Source organism: Crocuta crocuta, unplaced genomic scaffold, assembly GCF_008692635.1.
Source record: "Crocuta crocuta isolate KB4526 unplaced genomic scaffold, BGI_CrCroc_1.0 scaffold625, whole genome shotgun sequence".
In the NCBI taxonomy this organism is placed as follows: domain Eukaryota; kingdom Metazoa; phylum Chordata; class Mammalia; order Carnivora; family Hyaenidae; genus Crocuta; species Crocuta crocuta.
In genome coordinates, this window is record NW_027530192.1 from 163920 (window position 1) to 188920 (window position 25001).

The following is a 25001-nucleotide window of genomic DNA, read 5'->3' on the forward strand; positions in this document are numbered from 1 at the left end:
CACCTGTTCCCTTCCTGTTCACTAGCTGCGGATTGGCCAACTGCTCCTGACAGCTGCCCCTGAACTCCAGCTTTCTCCCATCTGCTCCACAATAACATCTGGAGAGGGAGCCCCATCCATCAAGTCTGTCACATCCTGCACTCAATCTGCTACCTTCTCTACAGTGTAATGGCATTATTAAAAAGCATTTTCATTAACATTTATATTTACAAAAAAACAACAACTGGCATTTTTTTTTCATTAGAACTCCTTAAAGCCATTTCCCTTAAATATTTAAAGAGTTTAATGGTAAGGTTTTTTTTTTCAAGTTATAAAATAAAAATCCCATTTGAATTTTCTGATGTACAAAAAGAGATACAGATGAACCATTGTGATCTCGGAATCAGTTTGTTATTCCGAATATTCATGTCACCATTGTTCCATTAGAAAGTTGGTTTTAAGATCCAAAACCACATTAACAGGATTGTACCAGAATTATTTGGCAAATGACTTTTCTTTGAAAATGGCACGTGGAGAAGACACTTGTCTGCATAGCATCACAGCAGCAAGATATCGGAAAAATAAAAAATATCATTTTATTGTACTTAGAGTTTACAGCTTCTTAGAAAACCAGATGCATTTTTCATCTTTCTCATCAATGGGATCCGATGTCCTTTCCTACTCGCAGAATGAAGATTCGAACCAAAAGCTGTCTTTCTTCACCAGGGTGCAGAATAGCTGAAGGGTTGTTTTGGCAACATTCTTGATCATAATCAACCACTTATCTGTCTTGTGATTTTCAAGTTAATTCATTTCATATGAGGCTTTCCTTTTCCAGTTAGATTTCCTCACCCATATCTAAAAAATAGTCAAAAGCAATACAAAAATCTTTACACCCATTAATTTTTAAACATGACAAAGGAAAGGGGACAAAATGGCAGACCAGGCCCTGTGGAGCGATGAAAAGACATCATCATACGTCAAAAGGCATAGGGATGAGGATACTGTCGTCACGAGGACATCTTGCTCGTGTCTAAGAGAAGTCAGTGCCAACCCTGCTGTCGTTCTCTGAGGCCTGTAACCCCACATTTGATGTCTTTATTGTGGCCAACAGTTGAGAAATAAAGAGAGAGTTATGATTTTGCATCCTGGGTCATCTTAAACCCACGCTAACAGAGCTCAGAGTATTTGCGGGTAAGCATTTGCTTGATTTGTGACTTAATGTTGGGTATGATTTTTTTATACTTTTGTGATTTTTTTTGTGCTGCCATAGTTATCTGCCATTGTTGCCAAAAACTCTTAGTTCCCTTTTCCAAATGAGTTCTGTTGGGCAGTCATTAATTTCTTCGTGGGATGAGGTGAGGTGAAAGAATACAAGAGAGCCCATCACGATGCCGATTTCCATGCCAGTCTTGAAGCACCTGCCATGAGCCCACACTGATGCTATTTCTTGGGTCTGTTGATCTGCGCATAGAGAGGCTCCAGCTCCTAAGGACAGAGGGACAAAGTGAGACCTGCTCTTTTCCAGATAGGGTTTCCTGAGGCAGCTTGGGAAGGAGGGGTTGGGATTAGAACAGAGAGATGACAGTTGATGATGGATGACCTTAGGTAATTTTTGGCTTATCTGATCATGATGCATGTCATTTTGGCAACTTTTTTCATCATTAAGAATAACTACTCACCCAGGTCTGTCCTTGTTTTCAAGCCGAGACTGGTTTCCCACTCAGGGGAAAAGGATGGTGTAGCAGAGAGAGCTGGACAAGCTGTGTGATGTGGGTAAGATACTTATTCTTTCTGAGCCTCAGTTTTCCCAACCATTAAATGGTAATAATACTGTTTATCCTACAGGGTTCCTGAGAGAGTTTGAGATAATCTATATATAAAGCATCTAGCACAGTGCTTGGCAGTAAGAGGTCTTCAGAAAATGGAAACAATCATCACAAGTAGAGTGGAAATTTTTCCAACATAGTTTTATGAATGTCTACTTGAAACCACTGAAGTTCTAGTTCAAACTGTCTTTGGTTTCTGCAGGCAGAGAGGGCTGAGCACACTTCTGAGGAAGAGAAACAGCCATTATTATGCCTTTAGCTCTTAGTTCAGAGCTTCTGGGACTTGTTTCCATTAAATCTCCTGTTTCGGGATTGGCCCGTCATTTGCCTACACCCTGGAACTGGCCGTTGTGAGGCACACACAGGGATTTTTACCAGTATATGACAAGGCAAACCTTCAGTCCAAAGGTATATGGGAAATGGTGTTTAGCCCTGTTGATACTACTTCCGACTTCATGTTGAGATGGCCCAGGGTGCACTGGCCTGGCAGATCAGATCAAGGCTCTGGTCTTAGGCATACATAGGCCCTTCCTTTACAATTGACCTTTTGCTGTCACTGTTGGATATCTATGCCAGAATTAAAAGGAAACAGTGACATCTTAATTCTGTCATATTTCTATATTAGCCTGGCTGTTGCCACGTGAGTACAGATCCCTTTTATTTGCCTTATTTTCTTAAATCATCAGATCGAACTGATATTCTGTGAGCCCTGGCTACGTGTCTGGCACCATGCTAGGTGTCTTTAAGTACATTGTCTTTTTAACACATCACAACAGTCTTGTAAAGCAGATGTTTTGTCTCCTTTGCAAATGGGAAATCATGTTCAAAGAAGTAAAGCAATTTTTCCATGCTCCTATAGCTAGTGAAGTTTGGAACATGAGCGTCCAGAGCTTTATCTAGGCAACTACAACAATTGCCATGAAAGAAAGAAAAGACCAATCCTTCAATCTGTAGTACTGTAGAGTGCTTCGGGGTTTACAAAGCACCCTCCCATCTTATTTTATCTGCAAAACAGTCCTAGGAGTGGCTTTTGTTCTTTCCATCTCATTTTGTAGATAAAAACTGAAGGTCAGAGAAGTGTGGTGATCTCAAGGTCATAGTGCTGCACCTCATGCATTTAAAAGATCATATTGCTTACTTTTATTGTACAGTGGGAATGGACTTGGACATAATTTTATCCAGATCCATCATTTTACAGGTGAAGACTGTGAAGCCTAAAGAAGGGAGCTTTTGTTTCCCAGAATGGCAAAGTTACTTAGAAACCATGTCCTAAACTGAATCCAGGACTCCTGCTGTCAAATCCAAGATGCCTTCTTCTGGACCTCATTATGTCTTCTTTCAGAGAAAAGCATCTGCCTACCCTTTGAGACCCCCTATTCTGTAGCAGAAGAGGATACCAATTTGTCCCTCCATGTTTTCCATACATGGGACTTTATATTGCCCCTAGAAACATACAGAATGAATGTAATCCTTCTCCCAAATGTCTGATGACAGAAAACATGGAAGCACATTATTCCATATCCTACCTCTGGGTTACTGCTTGCCAAATCCTCCTGCCATTTTACATGTGTGGACCTAGCACAGCAGGTGCTCAACGAATGAATTTGTGGGATTGATGAATGACTATGATACAGTTTCTATTTTCTTCACTGTTCTGTCACTCTGTCCTAAATACACTCTAGTTTGGCTTCATTCTCTCAAAATCGAATCTAGGAGAATCTATAGCAAGATGCTTTGTTATGTACCTAATCTCTTCCTTACCAATACCTTGAAATGTTTCATATACCTATTGCAAGGCTAATCATGTAACTTTGCTGTGTTTGTATTCTGGGGGTGGGCTGGGTGGAGCAAAGGTAGAAGAAGGGAAGTCAAGTACAAGTTCTGGTGGGAAAAAAAACAAAACAAAACGCGTTCTCCTGTCTGTGCTGGGCTACAGGACATATCTTCATCTTTCCCGGGTAGAACTGCTCAGCCCACTCTTCTTTTCAGAAACCCTAAGAACTCAGGCCGCCTTGATCTCAGCCTACAATTTGCTCTATTCTAATTTTGGAAACTAATTTATTCAACAGAGAATGACACCTAAAAACAGAAGAAGACAGCAGGCTCAGACAGGGTAATTAATGCCACACTGCATTAACTTTCTGCAGCTGAGATAAATATTCACACATCTCCTGCTTGCCGGAATTTAGTTTCAAATACCCATCACAACAGCGGTAAGGACTGCAGTCAACTCTCAATTATCCCCACTAATGAAGGGGAGCAGTGGTGTGGAAAACCCCAAGCAGCAGATAATCCCTAAGTCTGACACTGTGATGCATTATACGTTTTGGCAATAGCTTTACCTTCCCTGTTACAGAATCTTAGACTGTCAGAGCTGGAGGGGAGTAAGAAATCATTTGATCCAGAAATTTCCAACCTGGCTTCTGGCAAGGTCATGATGGGGGTCTTCAGGCTATTTTCAATATTCCAAAAGCCTAAATGGAATCGTACATTAACATAGCACACTGTTGATATTTTTCGTTTTCTTTTTGGTAGGTTTGACCACATCTCTGCCCTCCTTCAAAGGCTCCCCATCACCCACAGGGTAAGGTCAAAGCTTCTTACCTGGGCACACAAGACCCATTTGTTTCATAGTCCATTAGAGCTAATAAATGCTCCTTCCAGATCGTGAATCAAAACCCAACCTTCAGGTCACGTAAATCATGTTTGTTTTTTTTTTTAAATGTCTTTATGCCTCTGCCAGAATGATCTTTCTGATTTGGTCATGTCATTCTTTTGCTCAAAACAATCTTCCTGACTCCTTATTACCGCAAGGAAAACAAACCCCTCAGAATGGCACCCTTCCAATAAGGCTCCACCTTCCAGCCTCATCTATTTCCATTCTCTCTCCTATGCCTCACCTTCTGCTCTTCTTCTGGTCACCCTGGTCACTTGACGGGATTTCCCCATCTCTGAGGCTCTGCTCAGGCAGTTTCTCCTGCCACTGGTGCCTCTCTTTGTCCTACAATGAGAGTTCCTAATTCAGACCCAGCTCCAGGAGAAAGACTTCCCGGACTCTGCAGGTGATGTGGACCACTCTGCTCCCACTCAGAATTTGGGCACGGTGGAGCTGACTGTGTAGAACATACTAGAAGATAACAAGATGCAGTGTGGACAGAGGTCTATACAAGAAGCAGTAGAGGTCTAGGACTGGAGGACTCTGTGCAGGATACTTTACCCCTCTGATTTCCAGTTTCTTCATTTGTAAAATGAGCCTAGAAATTCTCTCTGTGAGAGGTGTGGTGAGGATCGAAGAAGAAAATATACACTGATTATCTAGCACAAAGCCTGACACACAGGAGATACCAAAAAGGTTAGGTCCCTCATGTCTGCATGTGTGGTTCTATCCCTCCTTTGCAGAAGGTAGTTCTAGGCTTCACAATCACTTGTAGGTGGCTTCTCCTTCATAGTACACAGGAGAAAGTATAACCAGTCTCTGTTAGGAAAGCTAATAATGACGCTGGACTAGCCCAGGGAAATTGTGTAGAAAGAATGTGGGGTTAAATCTATAGGACCTGGGGGGCACCTAGGTGGCTTAGTCGGTTAAGCGTCCGACTTTCGCTTATGTCATGATCTCGCGGTTCGTGGGTTCGAGCCCTGCGTCGGGCTCTGTGCTGACTGCCAGCTCAGAGCCTGGAACCTGTTTCAGTCTGTGACTCCCTCTCTTTCTGACCCTCCCCTGCTCACGCTGTCTCTCTCTCCTAGAAATAAATAAAACATTAAAAAAAAATCTATAGGACCTGGGCGCAGGGCCCTCTGGATAAGATACTTCCACATGTTTACAGACTATGCCCAGTATGAATTATGTGTTTACAGTAGCCATGGAGAATCACCGAATTAGGATTAATAACAGCTTATGTTTCCAGAAACATTTACAGTCTGTAAGGACTTTCTTAGCTCACATACATGATCTCACTTGGGCTTCACAGTGAGGCTGTACCTTGGATACTCTTATCTCTACTTATAGTGAAGAAGCAAGCCAAGGTGACCTTGGTGACTTGCCCAAGGTCATTCAGTCAGCACAGGGCAGAGATGGGATATAACCAGTTTAGTTAGTTAGCTTGTTTTTTTAGCTTTTTTAAAAAATTGCAATAAAATATGTATAGCATAGCATTTGCCATCTGAATCATTTTTAAGTGTCCAATTCAGTGGCATTAATTATGCCCACAATGTTGTACAACTCTGTCATCACCCCAAACAGACTGACCCATTAAGCAGTAACTAACTCCCCATTCTCCATAGACCCAACCCCTCGGAACCTCTAATCTGCTCCCCGTTTCTGCAAATTCATCTACTCTCATCTTAAAATCAACCTTATTGAGGTGTAGTTTGCATATAATGAAATGTTCTCGTTTTAAGTGTACAGTTTGAGGAGTCCAGACAAACATACCCACCCATTTGGTCCTCCTCACAACAATCAAGCTATAGAACTTCCACAACCTTCCCTGTGTCCTTCTCAGTCAACCCCTCATTCCAGTGCCAGCCACCACTGATGTGATTTTGAACACTATCGATAGATTTGTCTTTTCCTAGAGTTTCACAGAAACAGACTCAGGTGTCCTTATGCGCACTGTCCTCTCCACTACCATGTGCTCCCTCTTATAGAAGGTCAAAGCAAGAATGGGCCACGGCCTGACACTTCTCGCCTGCAGGGAGAAACTGAGGCCCCGGGCTTGAAGGGTGTTTTCCCCAAAGTATCAGAAACAGAGGAGAGCAGCCCAGGGTATGGTCTCTCATTTCTCTGTCTGCTTCCTCATTTTCCCCATTTGGCCCCCACAATTTTGGCTTGAAGTTTCCTATCTTGCCTTAAGATGAGCCTCGTTTTGAAGCCACCTAAATTATGCTTAGTCCTTTGCACCTATTTAATTTTTATTATGTTTGTTTTCAGAAACCTTAGCTACATCTACTAAAGATACGTCCCTTGAAAAAAAATTACGGGTGGAGAGAAGACAGGGCATGCTGAGCAAGGTGGTCTCAGAGGAGAGGTCAATGTGCACCATGCAAGCGGCTTGCTGAGCGAGCCCATCTATGCCTGGGGGTGAGATCAACACCTAGCCAAGCCAGGGGTCAGACTGGAGCCAGATGTGAGCCAAAGCTTGAGCCCCGCAGCACCACCCGGCTGAGGCAATAACCACCCACAACACTGGGGCCCAGCTCGGTGGGGTTTTACATTTCTTGGCTTTGCAAATGAAAAACATGGTAATAGTCGGGGAGTGGAAATGAGGCTGAAATAAAGTCCTGTCTGAAGACACGAAGAAAATCATTAAAAATGCATGGGTTTTAGAGCCAGAAAGACCCCAGCTATCCTAACTTCCTATGTGAACTTAGGCAGGCATTTTACCTGGACCTCAGTTTCTTCATCGACAAAATGGGGCTTGTAACATCTACCTCAAGGGATTGTGACAAGTAACAAATGAGCTCAGATAACATAAAATATTTTGACAAGTGCTGGGAGTCTTTGAACAAAAAGGAAAAAAACCCGATAAATCTTTCTGATTACCTTCCGGCTGCATGTCTGCCTTTCAGGGTAGAAAGGTCTTTAAAATACAGGAGGGATTTAAGACGACTACCTTAGAGACTGACACTGCTGCCCAAATGCCTTGCTTCCTGGGATCTTGGGGTGCTGAAACCCACTTGCTGAATACAGAGATGCAGAATCTGAGTTCCCAAGGGGGGAGTCTGCAAATATTCTGACCAACTCTACATTTCTCCAACAATGATGGACACAAATTATCTGCTTTGTACACATACATCATCTTTTTTTTTTTTTTAATATTTTTATTTATTTCTAGGAGAGAGAGACACACACACAGCGTGAGCAGGGGAGGGTCAGAGAGAGAGGGAGATACAGACTCTGAAAAAGGCTCCAGGCTCTGAGCTGGCAGTCAGCACAGAGCCTGACGCGGGGCTCGAACCCACGAACCTCGAGATCATGACCTAAGCGAAAGTCAGACGCTTAACCGACTAGGCCACCCAGGCGCCCCACATCATCTTTCTTGATGTGTCACAAGTAGATGAAGACAGTGAGGTTGCTGACACCAATTCTCTGCCATGAGCAGAGGGTCCTGTCCAGAGGAAACTCCTGGTCATCAGGAAAGAGTACTGGATCTCAGTCCGATAGTCTCCAGGAACCCTAATGAAGTCAGCATATTTAAGGGGCTTATGTCCTATCCTCTATTAGAATAAGGCAGCCTGGGGGAGGGGTCCTATTAGAAGATCTTGTTTGAGGATTGGGTCTTCCATGCTCTGATTGGGTGACCCAGGCAAGTGAGAAGGTCTTAGAATGTCAGCTGGAAGGATATGGAAATTGTTTTACAGAAGAGAAGACCAAAGGTCAGAAATGAAGCCATCTGCCTCAAGGCATGCAGCTGTTAAGTCAAAGAGAAGCTGCTAAAACCCATGTGGTCCTGGTGTGGTTGAGAGCTCTCCAGTTATTTAACCCGGGTGTAGGTTCAAATCCTAGTCTCATTATGTGTGAGTCTTGTGATTTCAGCAAGCCATTAACCTGTCTACGTTACCTGTCGTATCTGTGAAATGGGAATAATAAAAATACTTATGAGGGCTTCCCTGAGGATTGAATTAGGTGATGTTTATAAAAGGGTTATAAACATGCTAGTAATTTTAAAATATATTGTATTATTAGTAATAAGAGAAAGGCATGGTGATTACCTTCTGCAGAGGGATTCTGGAAACAGTGAGTGGGATCTAAAATAGAGGTCAGCAAACCATAGTCCATTGGCCAATTTTGGTGGCTGCCTGCTTCTAATAATTTAACAAAGTATTTTAAATAAAGTATTATTGGAACTCAGTCACATTCATTCCTTCATGCACTATCTCTTGTTGCTTTCTTTCTCTAAGAGTAGAGTAGATTCGCTGTGACAGAGAACTGGCCCACAAAGCGTAAATGTTTATAAAGAGTTTGCTGACCTCTGGTCCAAATGATCAACATATTCTTCCTGTGCCCAGTACTCTAATGGCTGGGACCCATATTGAAATCTTGCTGTGTAGTCTGGATTCCTCTTTTGATCTCCAGATTCTTGAATCCAGCAGCCTCCCGCGTCTCTCCTTGGCTGTCTCATGGGCATCGCAAGTTCAACTCAAGTTCTAAAGTAAACTCACCCTCTCTCTGCTCAAGTATGCTGTGTTCCATAATGCAGTGACTGGCACCACCTAGCTCCCCAAATCAGGAACGTTGGGACTGTCCTTGGTTATGTCTTTGTCTTCAACTCCCGTTTCTCTTCAGTCTTAGTGGTCTCCTGATTTCGTCTTTTAAATATTTCTGGGCACCCAACCCACCTCTCCACCCTGGCCAACATGGCCCTCAGCAGGGCCCCTCCCATCTCCTGACTGCATGACTCCAATACCTTGGGGTTGGACTTGCCTCTGAGTGTTATGTCCAAGAGACGGGCAGATTATTTTATGTTTTATATGGTTCTTTGGTTTAAGGCTCTGTTGTTTCATTGGATTTAAAAATAGAATAATAACAATAATTCCAGATACATGTATTTTACTTACAAGGTGACAAAGCACTTTCATGGTCATGATTACTGACTCTGGGGGAGCCTAGGGAAGGAGTTGTTGAAACTAATTATCCATATTTATCCATGTGAGGGACCAGAGTACAAAGGGGTTATGTGTTTGCCTAAGGTCACCTGCTTTGAAACCAGAATCCAGACCTAAGTCCCTGACTCTATGCACTTCTTCCTTTCTTTTTACAAAGATTTTGCTTTTATTTTTTTTTTAAAGCTTCTTCCATCAAAAGCATCTTTCTTTTGAAAGAAAGCTGAGGTTCAGCTTTCTTTTCCCTTGAACACTAGAAATCCATCAGGTAATATCTTATATGTCTTGGATTCCCACTACGAAGATCGGTATTAAAAACGTGACAACGACTTATTATTTATGACGATATCTATTGTTACTAAGGGAGACAGACCAAACAATTCCCTGTTGTTACAGATGCTACTTTGCCTTGACAGCTGGGAAAGTCTGATAGGCAGTTTATTTACTTAGCCATTTACCCAAATAAATGTTTTCATTTTTCCTTCATCTCCTCAAAAGCTAACATTTCGCCCTTAAAATTGCTCCAGCAACACACCCGTGAAGTATAAATTATGTCCCATTCCCACACCAGCCATTACAATATTATTTGGGTTCTTTCTTTCCTTTTTTTTTTTTTTGTTTTTTTTTTGCCCCTGTTGACCCAGTCTTTCAAAGACACGTGATTCTCCCAGATGGGAGGGTAAGGGGAAAAATGAAATAATTGAAGATATTTCCCTTTATTGCTAAAACAGAAATGCTGTTTGAGATTGGTACTGAGGCTTCCACCTGCAAAGACTGAGTCATTTGTTCCCTCTTGCTGTGGTGTGATTGTGTGATACGGCTTTCACTTATTAATAGATGTTACCACCAACTACCAACAACTGTGGGAGTATTTCTAATCAAAAGCAGCTGGAGATAAAATGCAAGGGGGATAAGAAGGACAAGATCCCTGCTTTCCAACTGTACAAAGACAGAGGGGAAAAGAGAGCCATGATGTAACTTTCTCTTCATAGTGTCCGTTGTCCAGATGCCTGGAAAGGCACTAAGAGATTGCAGTCCGGAGATTTCTAGTTGGGTGGATGAGTGGATGCAATGGGCAGAAAGATCAAACACGGCTCGTGCTGCTATTGATGGAGGGGCCCAGAAAGGCACACATGGACTTCTCCTGTGGGCACCTTGGGGGATATGTCTGTGAGCCTGGCATCAGCCTCTTGGTTTGGGATTCTCAACGCAATTGTGATAATGCCAAGCCAAGTGTTCAAAGGAGAAAACTGTTTTATTGAAGATTACAGTTCCAGCCCTTTTGGGGTTGGGAGCTATTTATTATAATTTATGTGTGAATCTAAGACTGCACATTTTTTGGAAATGAGAGGTGGCTTGTGAGCCCCTATCTGGCATCATTCTGATTATGAGAGTGGGCAAGCCAGAGAGCTAGGAAATTGCATTTTCCCGTTTCTGTTTTTTTCCCCCAAAAAACTGTTTTGAGGCATACTGAAAATTAATTATCTGAAGAGAGGAAGAACATAGTAAAGCTTCCCAGTCAATGGCCTGGGTCTTTATGGTAAAATTTATTCTATATGAGGGCAAAATGTATAAAAACTAAGGTACTGGGGAACATTTACTGAGCACATATGAAGATGACTGTGGTGAGAGCTAACATCCATGGGTTGTTTTTTAGGCGTCAGACACTGAGCTCCACATAGATCACCTCACTTCATTCACAAAACCACCCTTTAAGGAAAACAATATTTTTACCCTGATTAAAAAAAATAAGATAGAGACTTACTATGAAATTTCATTAGGGTCACGTAGGTACAGCCAGATTCTAAACTCAATCTTGCTCCAGGGCCCAGAGTTTTAAGCTGAGTTTGAGCTGAGTGCTGGGTGTCTGTCTCAATCTTAAAGACTGAAATACTGTCTCAGTTAACCTACTCAATAATACAAGCCCCCCTTCTCGCAGATGAAGAAACTAACACTCAAAAGAAATCATGGTTCTTGCCCAAGATTTGCTGCTATTAAGTAGCCTGGGCTAGAATTTGAATTCAAGTTCCAAATTCTGAGCTCTTCCTGCTATCCCATGCTCCGTCCATTTACAGCTCAGCCATGGCTTGGGGTTCTGAATAGAGCATCAAATGTGGGATAGACGAAAGCCCCCAAGCCACGGTTCAGCTTGTTTGATTGTCTCAAGCTGAGCAGGATCATAAAGATGAGGGTTTGATACATTGATCTGCAAATGGTGTAAGTCATCTTTGTTTTCTAGAAGAACTTCAATTTTAGGATGATGTTAGATGTTCATACTGATGAATGGCTCTTGTCACCTCTGGTTCATTCATCAGATTTTTCAAGACAAGGTTGAGCACATGAAATAGAACATACACAAGGGGGTAGAAAATCTCTTGGGGAATCTTTCCAAGGCATCCACCCATAATCCTCAGCTCTCCTCCTTCCTGGAACATTGACTTTGCCTGAAACTCACCAGCTTCCCAAAGAGCTCTGCAAGACTGGATTTTTAGATGGGTATTTTGCATGGCATATGTGTTATTATATGCCACTGTACTGATAGGAAATGTGGCAAAATATACAGCATGTTCAGTTCTTTAATCATAAAATCTATTAACAAAACGCACCTTCCAAACACTGCATTAGCTTTCAATAACTGTCAAAATAACTTACATGTGACCTAAGAAGGACTTCGAGCCTCAGCATCCAGTTATGAATGGTGAAAACGATTTACCATTTTAATGGTTTTACCATGCTGTTCAGGACTAAAAACAGGAGCTTTGTGGGTACAGCCTTGCAGTCCTACATGTTTAAGGAAAACTAGGAAAGTATCTGAAAATTGAACACATTTGTCAAGGAGTGACCTTAGAAACCATGCCTGGGTAACGAGGTGTACTTCTGTCTCCTGAGAAGGTTTGCTTCATCAGCAGCTCTTTCTTTGGATCAAATCAGATGTATTGAAATTCAAGTGCCAGAAGCTACTTCTGGTAAATGTAAGTACACTTCTCTCAAAGTAGCTGCTGATAGAATCTGAAGTGGTTCGGTGGCAAACCGTATGCTGTAGAACAGGTGCAAACAGCAGCGCCTCAAGCGAAGGCTACATGTCTTTGGGCTTTGAATTTCACCTTTACATTAGTGAGGGTGAGGGGGTCCCCTCTGGCTACACTAAATGGGCTACCGTGAGCTTACATCTCTATCAATCCCATTCCAAGCACGGCTTGTTCTTGCTTTGTAGCCTGGCTTCACTGGGTGTTTGGTTGATGACCTCTTTGGGTCTGTGGAGTACAAGCAGATGCAGGGACACTTTGCTTCAAAGATGAAAGCCTTTGGATCCCACCGCAGTGAGAAATTACCAGGGTGGGCAAGATGTGTCCATCTCGGAATGGTGATGCTTTTAGAAACTGAATCCACGTTAAGTAACATTGACCATGCCTCCTTCTATCACCACCATCCACTCAGAACATATCATTAATAAAAGAATGGGACCAATGCCCACTCCTCACCCTTACCTAGCAGTATACGTCAAAGGTCATGCATCCATGAGGAGAAACAAGATGGCAAATAGATACCAGGCAAGGAGAGATGGTGCAGGCAGCAGGAATGCGCTCAGGCAAGGGGAAATGGTGCAAGCATCAGGAATACAGTCAGGCAAGGAGAGAGATGGGGCAAACATCGGGGATGTGACTTCAGAAAGGAAGAACAAGCAAGAGGGAAAGCAGATAGCTTAAGGGTGAAGGAGATAAAAAGAACAGATACCTACCCAGACCTGTGCTATCTAGCTACCGGCCTGTGGACTTATATTATCACCACTGGGCTCCCCACTGGGCTCCCCAAATGGATCACTGTTGGATGAGGCCTGTGATCCATCAGGCTAGAACACAAGAAGATAACACTTTTTTTTTTCCTTTTCAACAACTGAAAGCATTAGACAGCTGGGCAAATTTTCATGCACACAAATAATCAGTTATTTTCAAGGAGGTAGCAATTGCAAGTCAGAGGGTGCCATACCCACAAACTGAGCCTTGTGGGAAGGACTTCGTGAAAGGAACACGCTTTTCAGCTGCTCATTCATTCGAACGTGAAAGAAAGCCCCTCTAGCGCCCCGCCTAGAACTTGAGAGTCTATGCAGGGCTCCTCGCCCACTGTCCCTTTCAGATACAGAGGTCTTAGTCTCAAGGAACAACAAAACAAGAAACAAGAAAGAACAAGTTGGTTACTTACAGCTTCTTGCTCTTCGCTTTTGCTGGGACTTTCAAAGCCCTCTTCGAAGATGTCATCTGTGGCAGGATCGCTGGCATGGGATGCAGATGATTTGGATGGAGAGCTCTGTCTAGGGGCTGGGGTTGGAGCTACACAGAGACGGTGCACAGAAAGGGAACATCATTAAGTGTCTGGCTGCAGCCATTTACATCCCACAGGGACCTCAGGGATCTGGTTATATTCAGGTCAAATCCAGCACTCTGCTTTCTATCCTAAGTCAGGTCAGCTGGACAACTGAAGGTCCCCTCTGTATGTATTTATCTTGTCCCTCTCACACACCTGGGATCAGGAAGGAGCAGATGCATACGGGGGGGTCGGGGAGTGGGTCTCAAGGAATGGTCCTTGGCTCAGCCGCACTAACACATCTGGGAACTTGCCAGAAATGCACATTCTTGGGCCCCCACCCTGGACCTACTGGCTCAGAGACTGCACTTCTTCACACTCCAGTTGAGAACCACTGAACACATTTTTCTTTCTTCTTTCTTAACATCATGCATTATTTCAATAAGAATAAATAGACCAGAGGATGGTGATGTGCATGTATTGAGTACCCTCTATGTGTCAGATGCTGTCAGAAGCTTCACAGACAGTATCTCCAACCCTCTCAAAGCCTCTTTGAGGTCGGAGTTACCCCGATTTTACAGATAAGGGAAGCAAAGTTGCTAAATTGCTCAAGGCCACATAGTTGGTGAATGGAGGCTACATAGTTGTTGAATGGTAGACCCTTGCATGCAGCACGTATTTGATGAACACGTGTTGAATGAAGAGAGCCTCAATGATGTGGGAAAATGGATGCGGCTGGTGGCAAGTTGACAAGTGGCACTTTATTTCTCATTCTGCATAAGGACCTGCATCTTCTGTCCTGGCCTTCCCATATTTTCCTCATCTCACTTGTTCCATAGGTTACAGCAAAAATGCCATTTGAAGCTGTTCTTCCTTCAATGATTTCTAATTTGGCATTGAAAACACCGGTCACTGGCTTGGCCTCAAGTGAGGAGGTGGTATGGCTTGATTTAGTAGCTAAATTCTAAGTGCCACTGATGAGGCCTCCCTGCCAGAACTGCCCAGAATTTGCAAAATCTGGCTGCTTATCAGATAGTGAGTGATTCGAAAACTTGGTGAGTACCTTTTGCCTTGATGGATCTATATTTAGGATAATCACGCTATTTATGCTGTGCCAGCAAGCTGGGCACTGTGCTGGGCATTTTGTATTCATGGGGTTCTCTCATGTGAATGCTGCAAACTGCTGTTGTATCTAATGTTCTTTTCTGATGAAGAAACTGCAGCTCAGAGAGGTGAAGTGACTTTTTCAGGGCTAACAGAGCCATGAAATAGGAGCGCTGGGATTAAACATAGGTCGGTCTACACTGTCCGGTCAATTGTGTGCTCTATTTCTTTTTTCTTTTCTTTTTTTAACGTTTGTTTATTTTTGAGAGAGAGAGAGACAGAGCATGAGTGGGGGTGGGGCAGAGAGAGAGGGAGACACAGAATCTGAAGCAGGCTCCAGGCTCTGAGCTGTCAGCACAGAGCCTGACGTGGGGCTTGAACTCACAAACTGCTAGATTATGACCTGAGCTGAAGTTAGACTGTGTGCTCTATCTCTAGTTGAGGTTTACTTTGGGTTCGAATGATCCTCGACTCAAAACATTCTGAAGGTGATGCTTCTGGATAAGAGGATATAAAGATTGGTTTCACTCTTTTCTTTGAAATAAGACATTATTCTTTTTCTTTTTTAATTTAAAAGGAAATCTCTTTTGTTTTGTGAGACGATTATGGAGCAAACTAGTTCTAGTGGGTTTAAGTGAGATAAGAAATCTAGAAGCACCCTCATGTGTGATAGCTGTTTAATAAATGTTAGTGTAACTGAATTCTGAATTGTGTTGAAAGCGGCTTATTGCTTACTAAAGGCTGGGAACCCAGGCTGAGTGGCTGGCTGAGAGGTAGACTGCTCCCCCTTACCAGATGAAATTAATTGGAAGCATAATTAGGCATTTATTGCTGTGTCTTTCCTTCAGAAGGTTTTATAGAATACCTCTATAATCTACAAGAGTGGCTCTAAATTTGGGGCAATTTAAATTCTGGGGATATTTGGCAAGATGTCAGGCCATTTTTGACTGTCACGACTAGGGGGAGAAGATGGGTGCTTCTGGAATCCAATGGGTAGAGTGCAGGGAGGTTGCTAGCTGTCCTTCGAGCACAGCACAGACCCTACAACAAGGAATTACCTGCCCCCAAATACCAAGAGAGCCAAGGTTGCAGACCCTTGCTCTAAAACACAATAGTGAATGAGTGGCCTTTGGCTTTTGTTCATTTCAATCTCTCTGACTTTTCCCAAACATCTCCCAGGTGCTAGATGGTATGAGAGCATTATGAGAAGTGTACGGATGATTAGGACACATTCCCTGTTCTCAAAGAACTACAACTTCCCTTTTATTTGTTGCTGGCTCCCAAGCCCAGTGACAGACAGTGCTTGCCGTCAAGAGATACTTGCTTATTTGTATATCGCTCTTATTCTTTGACCATTTCATTTTTTATTCATTATTCTTCGTTGAAACCCTATGAGTTAGAGTTAACAGCGATGCCCCTACTAAGTAGATCATACAGCCTGGGTGGAAGTGTGTTGTTTATACACACAGAAGGCAGTCCTCTTCAGAACAGCCTTCGGAACCTGGCTGAAATGACACTATCTAATTGTGTTAACATTGGATTTTTTTTTGACAATTCACGATATTGGCCAAGCAGTGATCCATATCATCTGTGACAGTAATGAAAACGCCAAACTCATTGTTCCATGAGCCTTTTCCTTTCCCTTATCAACTGTCAAGGCACAGGCTGAATTGCCAGACACCTTTCTGAATGGTGTCGACCAAGCATATCCATGCTCAAGTGTGTCTGGGTTCTGAATGGCCGCATGGTCATGGTTTTCCAGATGCCTGCAGTAGAAAAGTGAGCTGGGACAGAATCACTGAATGCCTGAACTAGGAGGCACGTGGCTCATCCAAGCCAGCTCACATATATTACCCATGATACAGCTGAGGTGAGGAAGAGAAGTCATCCATTTGCCCAAAGAAAAAGCTTGTGGTAGAAGAGCCAAGGTTGGAATCCTGGTCAGGATTCTGCACAAAACCACTCAATATTCAACAAGAACAGTGATAAAAAGACTTTAAACTCTGTGAGGTATACAATGTTTCAGTTTCTGCAGCACTGAATCCTTTTACTATCCCTTAGCCTAAGAGAGATGAGGAAATTGAGGCTCACAAACATAAAATGACTGGCCGACAGGCACAAAACTACAAAATGATCAATCTGCCTGTTGGTTCCCAGTCTAGAGCTTTCTGCTACACTACCATTTTTTCTCTTTCCATACCCAGAGCCTTAAGCCAAAATCTGGCTTCTACTGTACGAGTTGAATAAGACCTTATAGCTGCCCTTTCTCGCCTGTAAGTTTTCTCTTGATCTTAATTTTCTATTCTAAATTTTTGTCCTTGTTCCCCAAACTTTTGCAGTTCACATTCACCCTGCATTTTCATTTCAGGAATCTGTGTGGCATAAACAGGGATCATGAATGAATGGATGTGAGTGAATAAACAAAAAAACTTGAGCAGCCGAGTTACATGGTGGAAAAGTGACAGGTTTGGGTTCAATGCTACCCTTCTGCCTACTCTCCCGTCTTTGAACTTCACTTTCATTATTGTCCAAGGAGGTCTAATAAAACCTGCAGTAAGCACTGTTATGAGTATAAAAGTAATCAATGTATACAAAGTAGGTATGTCTATTATAATTGGTACCTCGTAATTGGTAGCTATTATTAGTAGTAGTAATATAAACAAAGAAGCCTGCTGCATGGGAACCGAGAGGAGTTCTCTGACTCCAGAAACAAGGCATCATTCTTATTGGATTTATGTCTCCAAAGAAGGGCACTCACGTGAGTTGGTTGATGGCGTGGTAGAAGTCACAGGGGTCAAATTCAACTGGGAGATGTCAAAGTCATCACAGTCATCTGTATCCTGTGCCACCCCGACTTTGTTGAAGTAACTGGAGAAGGCCTCTGAGGTACAGGTGAGGGAGGGTTGGTCGGGCTTGCGGGAGGGCACGGGTGGAGGCTGGGCCATCTGGAAATCTTTAAACATTTCTTTCCCCATTTTCTGCCTGGGCTTCTCGGTCTGTGGACTCGACCTGGTGGAGTCACCCGTGGTTGGGACGGTCGCAAGTGGGGTGAGGGGACCTTGGAACATGGCGGCTGGCAAAGGCATAACAGTTTGTGTGGGCATGAAGGCGGCTGGCGGAAACTGCCCGGCCACAGTTGGCCAGGGCTGCTGAGTGGCAGGGAAGAGACCCGGCTGGCCCCATGCGATGGGCTGAGCCCCCGGCATCACCTGAGCGACTGGCGGCTGGGCACCCATGGCGATCTGCTGTTGGACGAGGGGCTGCTGTCCCCAGAAGGATGGGAGGACGGCGCCCATTGCAACATAACCTGGAAGGGCGAACAGGAATAGTCAGGCACCCTGGGAAGGAACAATTCGTGGATTCAAAGGATAAGTGCAAAGATGACTGAGCAACTACTAAGTATCAGACTATGTGCTAGGTACTGGGGACACAAAGATGAGTTAGACAGAAGTCCCTGCTCTCAGAGAGCATTCCTTCTAGAGCAATGGTCAGGGGAAACCTCTTTGAGGAGGTGATTCCTCAGTGGACACCAGAATGCAGTGAGGGAACAAGCCAGGCACATCTGGAGGATAATGATAATACTGTTATCATTGTTAAAGGTTTCTGACACCAGAGCCTCAACAGCCGGTGTTATCAGCAGAGGACTGGAAATCAGGCACATCTGGGTTTGAATCTTGCCTCCCCTTCTTACTAGCCTTGGGGCATTCTCAATCGCTCCTGTTCTCTAAGCTAAAAGTCAGGTTCCTTGTTGGAAAGCCAGGTAGTAAGATCTTCCTTCCAAGCATCAAAGGCCGGTAGCAAGGGAGAAGAACCACCCTGTCTGGGCTTGTGAGGCACAGGTTAACCCTCAGACTGCCACTTCTCACCTCTGCAATTTAGGGAGAGCTCACAAGCTCTCTAGGGCTCTGTCTCTGCATCTGAAAAAAGGGCATGAAATACCTTCTGTCACACAGGCTTGGCTTACAGATAAATGGAGGGGATGTATTTGAGGTGGAGTACTACACCGGACACAGAGTGAGCTTTCGGTAAATGTTAGCAATTAGTAGGATCGGAATCAGATAAAGCCTTTAAAGTACTTAAAACCTTGCTTGATATATAGCAGCCATGCAATAAATGGTAGCTACAGGTATTATTACACATTATTTCTGTATTATTACTATTAATGCCAATTTTAGGTGACTCTACTGGGGAGCACCCCATACAGCAGCATATGTTGGGTACTGCAAAACTCCAGGGGGCCTACTCACATAGGTTACCATGAGAATTGTTGACTGTATTAATTCCTTTCAGGTGAGATATAACCATTTTAAAAGGAGCACAAGTGACACTTTTTACATTAACAATAGTAACACAAATCATTTCCACAGCATTAGATGCTCTACATCTTCACAAAATCCCTGCAGGGAGGAATCTATTTTAGGGAAAAGGAAATTGGTGCTCAGAGAGAGAAAGTACTACTCTTGGGGTCACACAGCCAGCATCAAGTGGGATCGGGATCTGAACTGAGGTCATCCATCCTCAAAGCTAGTGTTCTTCCCTCTGCACCACGCTGCCCCACCCAGATGGCCCAGACCAATTTCTGATCTTCGCACAGTCAGCACACCCGGTGTTTCAGCAAAGTGTGGGCGGGCCCAGAGAAACTCCCACGTGCTTCCAGTGGTCCCTGCCCTTCTCAGGGGACCCAGGGGCCATATGCCTGTGCAGCTGAGCCTTGGAGACAGATGCCCAGGCCAGGTGGAGTAGAGGATGGAGAAGCTGACTTGGCCTGGCTTGTCAAAACCAGCCTTTTCGTGGCTGTCAGGAGGAGTCTGCAGATGTATAGCAGTGAGGCCAGGGAAGGAGTGGGTACAGGGTGTCCTGAAGCTTCCAAGGGAAGGCAGGCAGGTGCTGTGGTGCTGGTTGGGTCATGGGTGATGTCAGTAACTCTGGGGAGCCCAGAGAAGTCGTGTGCAGAGTGCCGCACTCATGCTCCAGCCTCAGATCCCCTGCCCTTCAACGGATGGATAAGGAATGGGGACAACATTGAAAACCTAGCTATTCCCTTGCAAGGTGAGAGAAGGTTCCAGAGAGTCTGAGACAGGACACATGGGCCTCTTGCTGACTCATCAAGCAGTGTGAAATGCACTTATGGGGCATCAAGAAGCAAAACAGACAATATCCTTATGAGATCACTTGAGCCTTAGTGCACTGAACTTAGATGGGTGAAGACGCAGTGGAGTGGACATTCCAAACCTGACAGTTGCTTATGTTGATTTTCACCTCTCCTATCATATAATAAGCCAGTGACCTGAGCCCACCCACAGACTAAGAATTCTGCGACTGTGTTTCTTATTTTCTGATTTATTTGGCGGGGCCCAGTGCTTCTCAGTGGGAGTACTGCCATCCCCTTAGGAGACCACCGAGAGATCTGTGGGGTGGGTTTGGTTGTCAGGATAACCTGTGAGAGGGAGACACTACCAGCATGTAAGCGGCGGCGAGCACAGATACCAGATATCCTATAACATCTGAGACCAACATTGCAGTAGTTACCCCACACGGTGTCTTATGATTGAGTATGGACTGGACTTTGAATTCCACACAAATTCAAAGTTTCTCTGCATGGTTGTAACATACTTAGTTTCCCAGGAACATAACAACTGGGTACTCTGAGGGTAGCCTGTATTCTGTTTTGTTTGAAACACTGTTAAGAGTTGCTCACCATTTGGGAAAGCTGTGGTCCCGACAGAAGGACAGAGGTCCTTCTCATGGTGTTTGGGCCAACACCACAGTCAAGTGTCTGTCTGCACCTGCAGCGACTCTCTTTCTGGGTATGCACACCAGACCACTTAGTAGGATGTTTAGTGTGCCTGCACCAGCGCATTCTGCGTATTCAAATATGTATCCTTTAATTATAAGTCAGCTTCTAAAAAGTTCCTCCTATTATAATGCAGCCATTATATTGGGTTTTGAAAAAAATACGTAGATAAGTTATATTGTCTACGAATTTCAAGAATTTAAAGGTGACATTACAAATATTTGTCATAAGAAGGGGGTGTGGGGTCTGACAGGGTAGAGACATGGATCTTTCAACTACCTCAATCTTGATGCCCATTTATTTTTAAATGTTTATTTATTTTTGAGAGAGAGAGAGGGAGAGAGAGAAAGAGTGGAGAGAGGATCTCAAGTGGGCTCTGTACTAACAGCAGAGAGCCTAATGTGGGGCTCAAACTCACAAACTGCGAGACCATGAGCTAAGCCAAAGTCAGACGCTTAACCAACTGATCCACCCAATGGGTGCTGCTTGATGCCCATTTCTATGAAGCGATGGAAGGTTTCAGCCTCCAGTAAGGCTACTTTTACTTTGCCTCCACTCTGCCCCCCTCATTGCCACTGGCGGACTGCTCTAAAATGCAAATACTGTGCGTTGTTTTCTTGAGTCTAAGGTTCAGATGCCTTAGCTTGGCTTAGAAGCCTTTAGGGGCCAGTCCCCTTCCCACCTCTCCATCGCATTTTCACTGGTACCTTTCCCCACAGCAGCTGCAAGCAGAACTCCATCTGCTCCTTCTCATCTCTGCTGGTGCTTCCGACCAGAAAGCCACCGCGTCCTTCACATGATTGCTCCTCAGGTGGTCTGTGAGAATCAGTTCAGTATCACCTGTGCTGGGTGCTTTCCCTGCCCTCGGGATTCAGCTGGTTCTTCTCTGCGCTTCCACAGTCCCCACTGTTCATTTCTGTTACAGCACTTGTCACGCAGTGTTGTGATTGCCCAGTTATTCTGTCTTCCCTCATTAGACAAGAAACCACCTGCTAGCAGGAACCCTTTATTTTCTCTCTCCGTCTCCTCTCTGTCTCCCACAGTTTTGGGTACACATCAGTGGCCCCATAAGTGCTACAGACTGGAGAAAGTCTCTCTATAAAGGTGATTGAGTTACAGTGGACTAAATGTCTCCCCTGCATTTTTCCAAGTATACAATTAAACTCCCAGATCTGTAAGTACGGTGATCTCTGCTGATTTTACTGTCGGTAGCAGGTTTTTCGTTCCCTCTGTCTTTTTTTTTTTTCCAAGGAACCAACAGATGGTCTGTGCACACTTTTGTGGAGAGAGCTATTAGCATGTCTCCCTGGCTTTATGCCATCTGCTTCAGACCAAAGTACAATATTCAAAAGAAAAAAAAGGCAGCACAGAGTAATTGGGTATCATGTTTGGGAGCTCGCAGGTCTCACTCTCTTTTCCTGGAGGGGTCTCTGCAGCCTGGGCTCTCCCCAAACCCGTGAGCTAAGGCTCTCGGGCCACATGGCACTGTGCGTGCCCGACGGCACACCTCGGTAGCTGGACTGCGGTAGCACTGGACATGGGAAACCACTTGGTGCTGCCACTGCGGCCACTTAACTGCTTAGGAACATTTACTCGTTAATGTCCGACAGTGGAGGGAGGAGGTGCCAAGGAGCATCTGTTTATGCCACGGAGTTCAGATCAATCATAAATCTCCTTAACTGTGAAGTGAAAGGAAACACCTGCATTACTGCCTTGCAGTTAGATTTTTAAGAAGGGTTGAAAATTGCAATTTACAACCAGATGCTTGCACCTGGGGATACCTTATTATTTGGGTAAAAAAAAAAAAAAAAAAAACAGGCTAAAATAAAAGCAGGGAAAAATTCTGGAAATGGAGGGACTCCATCAACATTTAATCAGAACTTGTATGGTAATAGATTATCCTGTTCGTTCATTCATTCATTCATTCAAAAATAGCCCTACTGGAAGCTCAGCACTGTTTCCGTCTCTGGAGATGAGTGAAGAACAGAACAGGTAAAAAAGAATCCTTGCCCTCACAGAGCTCGCTGATCCTAGCAACAAGCCTCTGGTACAGTCGTTGTCGGTACCTGCTTACCCTGGACACGAGACTGCAGCGTGCTGAGGGCAGGGCTCGAGGCAGCTGTCACAGAGCACGGGTACAGAGCCAGGCCTCCTAATGGACAGGCTGGCCAGCACCTGCTGACTGATGGCTTCCGTCAACGCTGCCAGGCACTGTTTTAAATGTTCTACTACATGTCTTAACTCGCGCAGTCATCAGACCGGCTGTGTAAGATGGAACTACCATCCCCATTGTTCAGATAAGCTCCCTGAGGCTCAGAAGAGATTTAGCTGAGTATTACCCAGCCGGCTAGTGGCAGGGTCTGTATACATACACAGTACATCCTCTGAGCCCCCATGCCACGCACATGAGGAGGCCAAAGACCTAAGCTTTATTACATGGATGGTTTCCTAAATATTCCAAAAAGGTAAATGAAAAAATATGGGTAGGAAGAGGAGGAGTAGTAGTAGTAGTAGTAGTAATAGTAGTAGTAGTAGTGGTAGTAGTAGTAGTAGTAATAATAATAATAGCAAAAACAGCTGCATTTTCCATATGAAGCATCTACAGGATGTCAGCAAGTTTCAAGATGCTCAACTTTATTTTCTCACTTAATTCTCATGATACTGTTGCAGGGTAAGTATTATTTTCATTTAGGTATAAAGATGAAGAAACTCTGACTCTGACATGTTCAGTAATCTGCTCAGGAGTCTAACATATACATACATAGATGAGCCAAGATTCAAACGTAGCCCATCAGATGCAAAGCCCTCCAGCGGCCCGTTTGCTGTCCTGCACACCATGGTTCATGATCACCGGTGGGACAGTGAGGGACAGGCAGATGGAGACCCCATGTCTGCAGAGATTTTTAGGGCCAGTTAAAGAAGGAAAAGGCTGACAGGTGACCACCAACTGAAGTCTAATTTTGTTCCCCAGCATATCTGAAGTAGAAGCAGGCACTTCAAGAAGTGTGCTCACTGAAATCAATTTTGCTCTTACAATCTAAAAAATGAAAATTGGGATGTACTCTATCAATTGTACATTATTATATTATATTATATTATATTATATTATATTATATTATAATACTATATTATATTTTAGCAGCTGTAGAAACTGAATCTGGATGTGAAGTGGCTGGCCCATNCACAGTCTCTGGAGAAGGCCCAAAGCAGTCCTGTGCACGGCCCAGGAAGGTCCTCAGGTGCCTTTATTGAAACATAAGGGCAGAAGGCGTGTGACTGCATCCTGCCCCACTCTCACAGAGACGGGAATGAAGACTCCTTGCCTAGAGTCCTCTTCACCCTGACACCTGCTTGGCCTCCTCCCTCATCCCTTCTAGTCTGCCCATGCCTCACCTCTGCATGAGCCCCGTCTGACCACAACCTCCATTCACACCGGCTCTCCACGTGCACCAAAGCTTCCACACGTCACTCACTATTTTCTTCTGCCTCTACCACTTAGCATTTTCGAATATATTACATAAGGTACTTATTTTTACGTTGTCGCCTGTTTCCACAATAGAAAGGAAGCTCTCTGTGGGCAGGACCTGTGTCTGCTGTGTTCACCGACACATCCCAGGCACCTAGGCCTGGGCCTGGGCAGGCGGGCACTCAGTGAATGTTTGTGGAATGAACACGTCTGTCAGTTTAGGGCCTCAAGTATCCATTACCTGTCCCAGCACATCTCCATGGATCAAACAGTGAGGACAAAACATGGGTATTCTCGACACAGGGAGGTGATATATTTCTCACGGAAAACTGCTATTCTTATTTAAAATGACATACTCTATTACACTATTCCCAAGGAAATTTTAATATCTGAGGGAAGGAAAACTAGTCATCACCATGGTCCCATTTTAGAGATGAGTCAAAAAGATTTGATTGGGAAGCTTATCAATTCAATAAATTTTTGGGTTACTTGCAGACTCTAAATTTTAAGTTAGAATGGCTAACAATCTCTGCTGCCTCTGAAAAGTTCTCACAATGGTTTCTGGGCTCATGGGGAATAACTGTAACTATTTCACAGAAGAGAACGAATTTTTACTTCACTTTGAGTAGCAGCAAGGTTCATGTTCGGTGGCAAGAATTAACTTCTAACACTATATAATTAAAATTATTTATAGAAAAACCGCAAGAAGATTTGTATTTGAAAATATTCAGGCTCTATTTGCCATATCTAATAATGAAATGGAAAGATGAAGCCACCCAGATGTCAAATATGTAGCTAAAGAAAGAAACAAGTCTTTAAAGCTCTCATGTATGTACAGAGCAGAATACCACCTCTGGCCACATTCAAGTATAGTGGCCTGGCTACATGGAATGCCTGTTGCCATGGAAACAAGTTAAGATGTCTGCAA

General features: G+C 44.0%; 1 protein-coding gene across 1 annotated transcript in view; it reads right to left on the reverse strand.

Moving 5' to 3' along the window:
- Positions 1–58: 58 nt before the first annotated feature.
- Positions 59–25001, reverse strand: part of DAB1 (DAB adaptor protein 1) — a 285828-nt gene continuing 260885 nt past the window's right edge. The window contains exons 13-16 of the mRNA XM_077765243.1: positions 17572–18120; positions 13608–13735; positions 13147–13257; positions 59–1467 (exon numbers count right to left, since the gene is read on the reverse strand). Of these exons, the coding sequence (XP_077621369.1) occupies positions 13162–13257; positions 13608–13735; positions 17572–18120 (773 nt within the window). The 3' untranslated portion in view covers positions 59–1467; positions 13147–13161. The remainder of the gene's footprint in view (positions 1468–13146; positions 13258–13607; positions 13736–17571; positions 18121–25001) is intronic.